The following is a 12,160-nucleotide window of genomic DNA, read 5'->3' on the forward strand; positions in this document are numbered from 1 at the left end:
CCCTGATATCCACACGTTCAGCATGAAATTTGAAATAGGAGCTGTGAACTGGCTGAGAAACTCTACCAGTGCACCTACTGGAGGTTTATAGTACAGTAAGTAGCTGATGGTGTTTTTATGTGTCCTGTTTGCCCAAGTAGCGAAAATTCTGTAAGAGTCCAGTTTTCTTTATAAGAGTAAAGTAGCACTTGAGACTTTTAGGATTACTTTGTTGGTTTACCAATGTACAGGAAGCATGTAGTGGAAACAAACAGACTTTTATGCTGTAGATAGCACTATTGCTAATTCTGACTAAACGACCCCTTCGATTCTCCAAATGCAGAAAAACCTACTGCATGATTTGTGGTAGTGACGCAAGCTGCGTTTGCGGCTGTTTAGAGGTTTTATTTACAGTGAAGTGGTATACAAATATCTTTAAATAAAAGAAGCACCACATCCTTTCAAAGGTTGTCGTGTGAATTAACTGTGTTTCATAATCTTTGCAGGTAGACATACTACTTATGCGGGATTGCTTTGGAGGCAGAGCAGAATACTGCAGATAGGTTTTCTCGCTCTTGTCAGATGTAGAGTAAGGCGCAGGGAGAAACCCCCGTGGAAAAAAGTGCTGCGGAACATAGACTGGGGCGGGGGGGAGAGGTTAGATTAGAGTCCCGGAAGCCGGCCGAAGCGTGGTCCTTTTATTTTCCAGACTGAAAATGCGCTACTGTTTTATCTTGCTGCGCGTTTGTTCCTTGTTTCAGATGTCTATATTGTGGGCTTATTAATAACTTTATTTAGATAGATAGATAGCTAGCAACTCTGCGAGTTTGGAAGATACTGTGTTCCAACAGCGGTCATTAAAAACGTAGTAACAAATAAAGAGCAAATCAACAACGGGGGAAAAACCCCCCGAAACCCTCCACGGAAAACACGCAAGCGCACGTATCTGCAATCCAAACCCAGCAACTGAGATGCCAAGAGCTTGGCTACAGCGACGTCCATTTTGGGAGGGCGGGAGGATTAAGGGAAGCCGGTGAAAACGTTCCCGGAAGTGTGTTCTCTGGCGCGCGCCTCTCCCACTTTTCTCCCTCTTAGCTCTATGGAGATAAGGGTGGAGCGAGAGAGGCGGTGGCGAGTTATAAAGGGCAGGGCCTGCTCAGCGGGGCTGCAGTACCTCCTTAAAGGCGCCAGGTGGCGGTAGCGTACCAGGGAGGGAGGGGGCGGAGGAGCGTCGGCGTCTCTTCCCCCTCAAACTCAAATTCCCGCCATCCGGGGAGGGAAGGAAGAGACATGGTAAGGTATCGCCGCCGCCGCCTCTTGGGCTCTCCGCGCTCTTGCCGGGCTCCTCCTGCGCCGCCAACCAGTTCCCTGTGCGGCGGGGATGCTGTGGCTGAGGGCGGGTTCAGGTTGCAGTGGAGAGGGTGGAATGCGCTGCTCGCGGGGTCGGCGCAGGCGGCTAATCGGCAGGCGCAGCGAAGAGGGGGGCGACACTTTAAAGTAGCTCTCCCGCTCCCTTGCTTTATATGAGAGCCCAGCTGCCTCAGAAAAAAGGCCTTCCACATTAATGGACTTGTTTCCCATATATATATATATATATATATATATACACACACACACATATATATATATGTTGTTGTACAGTCGTTTAGTCGTGTCCGACTCTTCGTGACCCCATGGACCAGAGCACGCCAGGCACTCCTGTCTTCCACTGCCTCCCGCAGTTATTCAGGGTGATCTAAAGAGAATATAATTCACGTTAAGCTTTTGAGCTGGGAGTGGGCTAAATATTTACATTCCCCCCCAAAATCTGCTTGCATACTAGCGAAAGGCAGCAAGCTCCTGGTCTTTGTGCATGGACTATGGCATAAGTTTGAGTGACCAGTTGTTCATTTCCCCATAGCCTTTGATTATAGTGCACATACTCAACAAGTAAGGTTCAGTGAAAAGGAAGACACACAGGAACATGTGGGAAGCTGACTTACAATACCAGCATCCTATATGATAAACTTTAATTCTTATTCTTTGTCTGGTTTGCAAGTCGGCTTTCATGCGCACAACTAGTAGAGATGCAGCTGCTTATCCACACTGCAGGGCCTGAACCTGCAGGAAATACCTTGCAGACTAGCACCGCTCAGTAAATGAAATGAGGGGTTAAAAACCTATGTTTGGGTTGAGCAGGTCAGTTACCACAACCTCTCTTCAGTCCTGCTGCCAGCAGCTCCTCTAAAGTTCTCATGCGGCTGACTTTTTAACACTTATAACACCTGTTGCTTCTCACACATTCTGAGAATCACAAGTAAAACCACGCTGGGTTAAAGAGCATGTAGATGTCAGCATTTCCAGGCAAGTATAACAGAACTCTCTGTAGGACAGAAACTTAATATTGCATCTTGTCACTGCTTTGGGTTGAAAACCCACGTCCTGGCATGTTTACTTAACTTCCTTCCCCAAGAGATTGAAAGGATTTTTTTTTCACACTGTGGCTTGAGACTTTTTTTATGCAATATGTCTCCCAGGTGCATTTTAGTTTTTGTGTTATGCTCCCCAGATATAACATGTATAACAGAGCATGTGTCCCAGCCATGTATTTAATATTTTGCCTGGTAGCCACAGGTAACTAGGAATTTTGTGCAGGTGAGTGAATTGGCTGATGGAAGAGGAGTAGATCTCTCTCCATTTCTTCTCCTCCAGTCCACTTGGTTTCTGTGGATTAAGTAAACTCAGGTATGTCTTTTCTCCAAGCCTATTTAAGGAAAAAAAAATTTTAAATAAAAAAAATAGCCTAGGCCATTATTTTGTGTTTCTATGCTGGTCACAGAGAAGGGATTCCACCTACTCTGCAACCAGTATGGAAACACAGACTATACAAGCTCTTTCAGGGCTATGGTTTGTTTTGTTTGCAGGCAAGTATATTGTGGTCTCATTTACAAGGCCACTGTGACACACATTTATATATTACTGAGGATGTTGCTGCTAGTGCGGGGGGGGGGACAGCCTTCTTGCTGTGTGAATGGCGGTTACTGCTGTTGCTGCTTCCTTAAAAATATGCATTCTATTACAGTAGTACAATGGGTTACAAACGCTTCGGGTTACAAACGCTTCAGGTTACAGACTCCGCTAACCCGGAAGTAGTACCTCGGGTTAAGAACTTTACCTCAGGATGAGAACGGAAATCGCATGCCGGCGGCGTGGCGGCAGCGGAAGGCCCTATTAGCTAAAGTGGTACCTCAGGTTAAGAACGGTTTCAGGTTAAGAACAGACCTCCGGAACAAATTAAGTTCTAAACAGAGGTACCACTGTACTGGAAATGAGCTGTGCATAGCAACCCTGTGCATGCTTAATTTGGAATATATCCAACTGAAGGAAGTGTGACTTCTAAGGAGACATGTGTAGATGCTGTTAAGTTGTGGGTGAACATATCAGACAACACAGCGATTCTTCAAACAGCTCTTGTTTATTCACAGGCCAGAACAGAACTGAACTGAAGGGTTCAGCCAGCCTGCTTATATAGAGCTCCACTAGAACACAACAGTAACCATTTTCTGTAACTATCCAATCACTGAATGTCACTTTCAATCCCTTACTTGCATATGTGGACCTGAGTGAAAACTATCTACAGTATCCCCCTGCTGGCCCAGGGTGAGAACTTCAGTACATAACAGATGCAAAAGTATCAAGTAATCAAAATGTATTGATTATTCTGGGAAGCCTCATATTTTCCTATTGTATGCCATCTCTTGGCATGGCATAGATGAGAGAGGCTTGGAGTAAGCAAACAATTGCTTCTGTGGTAGTTTACTTAAAAAGAAGAAGCTTATATTGCAGGTGGTGTTAGTCATTGCTTCAAAGGTTGTTACTCATCCTAAATGTGCTGCCTGCCAATATTCTGAATGTGGGTCATCATGCTTGATAATGCTTGTGGTGGATAATGAATGGTGGAATCATATGCTTACCTGGAAGAGCGTCCCACTGCATTCAGAATAGACATGCGTAGGTTTGCAGTGTAGGGCAGGCTAGCAATATTTAGGATTCATTCAAATGTATTTGGAAGGAGAGGTTATGTAGTTTGCAGCAAGAGTCCTGGGCATACCAGTATGGGTTCCCCTCCGACCCTTGGCTTTCCTTGTAACAGCTAATTGCTAAGCTCCTTTTAAAAAATTAAAGTGTCAACAACTGCTGCAAAGAAAACCCAGGAGATCCCTCTGAATGTGCATTCCCACTCATATTCTCAGAATTGCATGCAGTTTTTATTCAAGGGGGGTTGTCACAGCAGGCGTTTCTTCTGAAGGGCTAAACATGAACAGAAACTGATTCTGCATATTCTGGTAATTAGGTCTTAGTAGTTCATCGACTACATAGGCCAAAATCAATATAATCTAATAATACCAATTAAAGTCTTAATGCACTTATGTTGTCAGACCCACACCAGGTGTAACACCATGACCTCCTAACGTATCATGCCACCCTTCTTTCCCATCTTTTAATTCAGCACCATTTATGACCTTCTTAATCCTTCCAGCAGAGATTTAGCCAATTCACTCATCTGGATTCAAGCCAAGGTGGAAGGTTCTTGCATAGTAGGCTTATAACTACTACAACCCAAAGCGGTCTACTAAAACACTACTTACAGTCCATACGGGAGGCATAGGAAGTTAATGTGTATACTGAGCAGTTTGAACAGTTGTTGTTTTTTATTGTATCTATCTTTTGTATTTAGATTCTGTTCACTGCTTTGGGGGCCTTTGAGCCAAAGCACTCTGTTTATATAAACGACAACATAACATGTTTTTCCCCCTATTCAGTCAAAGAAAAGGGGGCTGAGTGTTGAAGAGAAGAGAACACGGATGATGGAAATATTTTTTGAAACAGTAAGTAATACTTTGTTGTTGTAGGTAACATTATGAATGTTTTCACAGTGAGCATGTATTGACCCAGAATTGAAACATGCAGTTGCCACATGTGTGTAGGACTGGCCCAGAACTGATTGCTGCGAACTGAATGCTTGTGCCAGAAGCCCCCATAATGTCAGAAAGGATGTGTACTACAATGGGGTGTACTCTCAGCTTGCACAGAGAGCTGGCTGTACCAAAATCAGTATGAGAGCCTTTGACTTGCATTGTCCTTCTGGTATGGTGAGCACTTATTGAAGTTGGCTACCGGTGTGGTTGACAACCAGGACTGCATTAATTGAAGCAGAGATGTTTAAACCCCACACATTCTTGGACTACAGCTCCCATCATCCCCAACCATTAGCCATGCTGACAGGCTGGTGGGAATTGGAGTACCGCAACATTTTGAAGGGATGCAGCTTTTCCATTCTTTCTTTAAAGTAAGATGTTCCAAGATGTTTTCAGAAATCAATGTGTATGTAGCTCTGAATTGCATAAACCTAAAGGACTCCTAGACGGTTAAGTCAAAGGTGACTAATCTTACTTTTAGGCCAAGGTAGTCGGCGTTTGTCCAAAATGCAGAAACTTCTCTCTCATATATATATATGATAATTTACTGTTTCCAATTTGCCCAGTAGCAAGTGTAGACTTGTCTTGATCACAAATAAGTAAGGTGGTTTTAGATCACATTCACACCATACATTTAAACTACATTAATACCACTTTAACAGTATGTCTTCTCCTAGGAGGCCTGGTAACTGTAATTTACCCTCAAATAACTACATTTCCTAGAACCCTTGACAAACTACAGTTCTCAAGTTTCCTTGGGGGAAAGCTATGACTGCTAAAATGGTATGAGAGTGCTTTCAATGTACAGTACGGTATGGAATATGACCTTAGATAATTCCTGGGAGCTTTTGTTGCTCCCAGAAAGGCTCAGGTAGGAAATTAATCAGAAGGATAACCAGTTCCCATATGTGAAAGCAGTAATGTGGTGCAGTAACTTATGTAAGCTGCAAAGAGCACTGAGTCATAAATGTTACTCTTAAAACCACAAGCCCTTAGATTAATTGAAGGAATTTCAGAGTCATTGTGTGATTATGGATGAAGTGTATGTTATTTTTATTTTATTTGTGACAGAAAGATGTATTCCAACTAAAAGACATTGAGAAAATTGCTCCAAAAGAGAAAGGAATCAGTGAGTACCTAGACTTATTTCCCACCAACCTTTTACTTATAATAGCAAACAGTTTTGCAAGGGTATCACATCCTGTTCACGCATAAACTTTAAGAATGTGATCTAAATAGCAGTATTGTAAGGAACTATAGGAGTGCTGTGCTCTTCATGGTATGGGTGAGGGGTAGGGAACTGGATCTGACCATCAGGCAGATCCTTACTTCTCCCTTCCACCCCATGGGCCAGTTTGGCAGGTTGATGGGGGTGCCCACATATCAATCACCTGTTGTCACAATCACACCAGGGAACCCATTTTTGTCTTGGTGTCAATCAGCTGATTGTTGGGATTTGCACAGCACCATGTATGGAGTTATGCAAGCCTTGACACTTACCTGGTTGTCGGTGCTTGCAGAAAGCAGGAGTTGCCAATTGGCTGGTCTGTGGTGCTTGCGGACTCCCTTTGGTCCAACCACTTATTTGCATGTTTCACAGCTGGTGTGGGTGTGGCTTGGCTAGAGCAGCCTGATGGACCAAATGGAGAGGCCCAGTGGACTGAATTAGGCCTGAAAGCTTGATGTTCCCCATAATTGCTGTAGGCTGATAAGGGAGGGACAAGGGAGAAGCAAAACATACTGACCTTGTGGTTGGTGTGGAATTTCTACACGCATATAACACTTCTTATTAGGCGCTCTGCTGACAGTGCTCATTCCATCAAAATGAAGCCTCTTGCTCCATAATTAATATATAATTAAAATGCTAAAAATGGGCTGTGGGGGGAAAGAGTTGTTTTCTTCTTTGGCCAGACAAGTGATTTTTTAAAAAAAAATAAAAGATGAATGCTTAATTTTTTTTGGTTTTGTAGCTCATTTTAGGAATTCAAAGTATGTTGCATATAATTGTTTCTGACATACCTGCCAAAGAGACCAGTTGTATTTCCTGTGTCCCTCTGCAATATGTCAGCTGTGGTTATGTCATCTGTGTGCCAGATTTGGGCAGCAGGGGGACATAGAGAGGCAATTTCAGCAATGCTTAAACAAGTCTTAAATTTGTTTGCTCTACAAATTTTCTGTACTCTGAACAACATCTAAATCAGGGGTTGCATGGCCAGTAGTCAGAGATGATGGGAATTGTATGCCAACAACATTTCAAGAGCCAGAGATTCCCCATACCTGCTCTAGATATGATGAGTTGTATCCAATTGACATTATTAGAAATTACTAATGTAGAATCATTCATTTTAGTGGGCTACCCTGAGTACAATGTGATTCAATACACTAAATAACTTTTATTTGGGCTGATTTTGGAGACTAGAGCTAAGTTTTCTGTGCCCGAGACTTTGTATGCATTTCCTTTTCACTGGCTTATTTTAGAAATTATAATGAGCTGTGAGATTTAAGCTGGCAAGGGCTAGATACCCAAATAAATAAAACTTGCATCATGCTACTATTCAGAATTATCTTGGAACAGGTAGAATATAAAAACAATACCCCTTCCAGTTTAATTTAATAAATAATAATAGTAATAATAATAATACCATGACCTCGCAATGAGAGCTGTTGGATGAATTCAATAAGTCCCTTGGAAACTCTACGGACGTGGCCACTTGACATCTTCCAAGATAATAATGCCCACTCACATTATAAAGAGCTCATAACCCACCTACTCTCAGCAGCCAGAAGCATCATAGCCAGACTGGATAGACCTGTCAGGAGTAAACATGGTCCGATGGTATCAAATAGTATAGGAAACAGCCTTACTAGAAGAAAAATTAACCAATCAACTAACATGGGGACAAATAGAAGAAGACACCTTCACCCTGGTTGGGTTCCCCTTTATCACATTCATAGCCCAACAAGACAACAACAATAAACCGCTGACAGCATACAAATCAATATGTCTAGCCTGACCCAAAAACCCACACACTCACACACATAAACAAATCTCACCACAGCCAACCAAAGACAACCAAGCACACCCTAGGCCATCCCAACCTTTCTCACCACCAAGGAAATATAATAGGTGAATAGAAGGAGAATCCACACACGTGACGCTGACACAGAACCCCACACATACACTAAGTAGAAAAATAGAAGCATTGCCACTCCACCCCACCCTATGCTCCCTCCCCCTCTTTCCCCCCTCTTTTCTTCCCAACCTAAATACTGCATGCAACACTAATGTCTCAAAACAAATGTAAGTGATCTATAGAAAACACAACTTGAAAAAAGAGACAATTCACATATTTTTGTACACTAAGAAATCTTTAATAAAAATTAATTAAAAAAGAAGGTACAGTGGTACCTCGGGTTAAGAACTTAATTCATTCTGGAGGTCCGTTCTTAACCTGAAACTGTTTTTAACCTGAAGCACCACTTTAGCTAATGGGGCCTCCTGCTACTGCCGGGCTGCTGGAGCACGATTTCTGTTCTCATCCTGAAGCAAAGTTCTTAACCCGAGGTACTATTTCTGGGTTAGCGGAGTCTGTAACCTGAAGTGTATGTAACCCGAGGTACCACTGTACTGGTACTGACAGTAGCATACCCTATAGAACCACCCTCAGTTATTCCGCTAGAGTAGAGTCTTGTGTCATCCTCTGAGGAATATGTCACATGACTATCTTCCCATCACATGACAACTTTCATGCCTTGCGGCAGAGATTCTCTTAGAAGTGCAATATGAGCTTCCTGGGTCAGGCCAGTGGCTCATCTAGCTCAGCATCCTGTTCTCACAGTTGCCAGCCTATGGGAAGCTCAAGAGTAGGGCCTGGACTTGCTCATGCTCAGCAAGCCTAATTTAATCCATACTGTCCTGCAGTGACTGGCAGAATTTGCCTAAGTACCATATTTGTAGTATATAGTATAGTTTCAGAATTAGCCAGAGTTCTCAGTGTCCAGTAAAAGTGTTCTAATGCAGTGTTTTTGTCCTTGGCAGCTGCTATGTCGGTGAAGGAGGTCTTACAGAGCTTAGTCGATGATAGTATGGTGGACACGGACAGGATTGGGACTTCAAATTATTTTTGGGCTTTTCCAAGCAAAGCTCTTCATGCAAGAAAGCGTAAACTGGAGGAACTGCAGAATCAGGTAATTCAAGGTTTGTAGTCTACCTGCCATCCACCACACATGGATGGAGGGATGCCTGAAGGCCAGCATACTCTCAAGTAACATTTCCCCCTCTTCTATTCTCGCAGTTAATAAACCAACATGTTGGTGGTTGTAAACCTGGCCTGTTACATAATTTGAAGCCACTGGCCTTTTCTCTCAAAGATTTATTCATTACAACTATTTATAATCCGTTCTTTAGGGCACAAAGACTTTCAGAATGTCTCTGCATGTAACCTAGTGCTTTGGCCCTAGGCATATGTTTCGAGCTGTATGCTTAATAGATAGCACTTAAAATATTTACAGTGCATAATAATCATTTTGCATCCAAGATGTTTAAATTCTAGATTACGACCTCAGCATTCATAGCCTTAACTATGATTAACTTAGATGCACACATAGTTAAGGGCAGCAGGGCATGGGTTGGAGGAATAACCCAATGCATGGTCTCCTTTCAAAAAGCAGAGTTCGTGCCTTAGGGAAGGTTGGAGGAAATACACAATCCCATGGTCTGTTCTTGATTTCTTTACTACTGTGAAGGAACAACAGTGTGTTCCATCTATGCTGAGCCTTCCACAGAATTAGTTGATTCTTCAATGAAATAATTATTAAATTGAAATATTCCTCTCTCTGGGAAATGATCTCAGACTCGTATTTTCCCCTGTTGTGGATAGTGTGCCATCCAATCAAGCTAAAGTAAAGCACTGATAGCTTAAGCCAAATTACTTTGGTAATTACAAAGCACCACTACCACATAAATCTAGTGAAAAATATACAGGGATGTATTGGTGAAATTCTAAGATTCATATGGAATGAATGCAGTTAATTTATCAGTGAATGAATGCCCTGTAGAATGGAGCAGTTTAAGTGCTTGCTCAAACTACTTCCTAACAACTTAGAAATCTCTTGTGACTTCAGAAATGGAAAAAAATTCTGAATTTTCTTTGCTGTATGTTAACAGCTGTTCATTGTACTGTCTGTGGCAAAATGCGGAAAGGGATACTGGTCACAGGGAGGCGAGGATCTGTTTAGTGCTCTGAACTTGGAGGAAAATATGCTTTAGGGGTCTTTCTTCTTGTTCTCTGTGAGTGGAGGAAGAGACCACCATCCTGTAGCCTACAATTATTCCACTCTCCAGTCTTCTCTTACACGATTATTGGATAAAAAAGCTTCGTGGTGGTTGTTTGATTAAACGTTAAGCTTTAGTTGACTAATTGTTGAAAAGTGACAGATTTAAATTCAACTGATTGAATTTGATGAAGGTGTTGCTGTGTTTGCTGTAGTGCGTTTTTGCTGCAAATCTTTGAACTTTACATCCCATAAAACCATGACTGCACCAAGAAAGAGATGTTGGGATCATGGTGGCTGCCCAATGAAAATGTCAGTGTAGTGTGCAGCCACTGCAACAAAAAAGAAAATTCCACGAATGTTGAAATATATACAGGACAGACAAATTAAAGATTCAGGACAGGCAAAAGAAAGCACTTCTTCAGACGGTGCAAAGTTAACGTACAGCATCCAGTCCCGTCAGATGTACCGATGGCCACCAACTTGGATGGCTTTAAAAATGTATTGGACGAGTTCAGAGAAGATAAGGCAAGCCATGATAGCTGTGTACTGCATCCAGTTTTGGAAGCAGTATGACTGAATACCAGGAACCGGGGAAGGCAAATGAGGAGGGTACTTTGGTGTTGGTGTCCTGTTTGTGGCTTCCTGTTGACAATTGATTGGCCACTGTGAGAACAGGATACTGGACTAGATGGTGCCATTGGTTTAATCCAGCAAGGCTCTTCTTTTGCTCCCTTACGGTCTTGCACGCTTTCAGATTGTGTTGGGATAGAGCAGGCATAGGCAAACTCGGCCCTCCAGATTTTTTGGGACTACAACTCCCATCATCCCTGACCACTGGTCCTGTTAGCTAGGGATGATGGGAGTTGTAGTCCCAAAAAATCTGGAGGGCCGAGTTTGCCTATGCCTGGGATAGGGTACCAACCGTGGGGTGTCATGGCTAATCATTCTTTAGTGTTGGAGAATATAAATGCGGCAGGTGGTTTTTAAATACGTGCCAAATACATTTATGCATTACTTTGTATATGCTTCAAGTTATTTTATTTAACAGAACAGGACTAGGAACTCAGCTATTAGTTTCAGCAGGTTGTGGTTCAGCCTGATCAGCTATAGCTTCAAGAGTAAATGTTCCGACCAATGTGTCATTGTTGTTTTAATATTGCTGTTTCTCTTGATTAAAGGTTTCCTTAAGCTCCTGCAAAACCTGTATTAGATTCATGCATATAGGATTTGTTCACTGTGAATAGTGAGTTGTGTTAGAACAGTTGGCCACCCCCACCTACCTCCCTTATCCTGCAGAGTCCAAGATGACAGGACTGTTACAACATTTATTAAGTATGTTTTTATCTGGTTACATAAGGTTTAAGGTATACCTATTAGTTACTAGTGTGGGGGAGGATATTGTCATAATATTTATATACGGGCTCTAACAAAGCCATGTACATAAAAGAATTTTACAACTGGTGTTGCCTGCAGGCTCACAATGTAATTCTTCAGAAAAGTAACTTAATTGTGTGCCTCATTTGAGTATGGCTTACAGGATTGTAAAATAGTCTAATGAGATGTCAGTGATTGTGTTATTTTCTATTTGATGCTTATTGGATTTACGGCACAGGTGCCCCCAAAGATTCCATTGTTGCAGTTTTTATTATTAACCACTTCTTTTCATAAACAACATGCTGTACAGAACACAGAATGCAATCTAGTCTCTACTCATAGGGCACTGCTTAAAGGACAGAAAAAGAAACTTCTTAGGAGTGGGGACAGCTGTGTATGAGTCTCAAAGGCAGGAGTGAGAGTTTAAAGCAATGCATGTTGACATAACAAGCAACCTAGTATGCTGGTTGTGTCTTTATTGAAGTGTCTGTCATAGTAAATTGATATCAGAATAAATGTCAGTTGATAACCAGTTTCTATAACTAGGCGTACTTAAATCACCCTCCTTCTCC

At 42.2% G+C, this 12,160-nt stretch overlaps 1 protein-coding gene across 3 annotated transcripts in view; it reads left to right on the forward strand.

The window, feature by feature from the left end:
* Positions 1-1,113: 1,113 nt before the first annotated feature.
* MND1 (meiotic nuclear divisions 1) overlaps positions 1,114-12,160 on the forward strand; it is a 32,243-nt gene continuing 21,196 nt past the window's right edge. For 2 of the 3 annotated variants that reach the window (XM_083520159.1, XM_083520158.1), the window contains exons 1-4: positions 1,114-1,272; positions 4,782-4,847; positions 6,009-6,066; positions 8,977-9,125. In XM_083520159.1, the coding sequence (XP_083376285.1) occupies positions 1,270-1,272; positions 4,782-4,847; positions 6,009-6,066; positions 8,977-9,125 (276 nt within the window). In that variant the 5' untranslated portion in view covers positions 1,114-1,269. Of the gene's footprint in view, positions 1,273-3,245; positions 3,619-4,781; positions 4,848-6,008; positions 6,067-8,976; positions 9,126-12,160 lie in introns of those variants that run through there. The other variant, XM_083520160.1, reaches the window with a different exon arrangement.

This window comes from Podarcis liolepis, assembly GCF_965112155.1.
Source record: "Podarcis liolepis genome assembly, chromosome: 9".
NCBI classification, from domain to species: domain Eukaryota; kingdom Metazoa; phylum Chordata; class Lepidosauria; order Squamata; family Lacertidae; genus Podarcis; species Podarcis liolepis.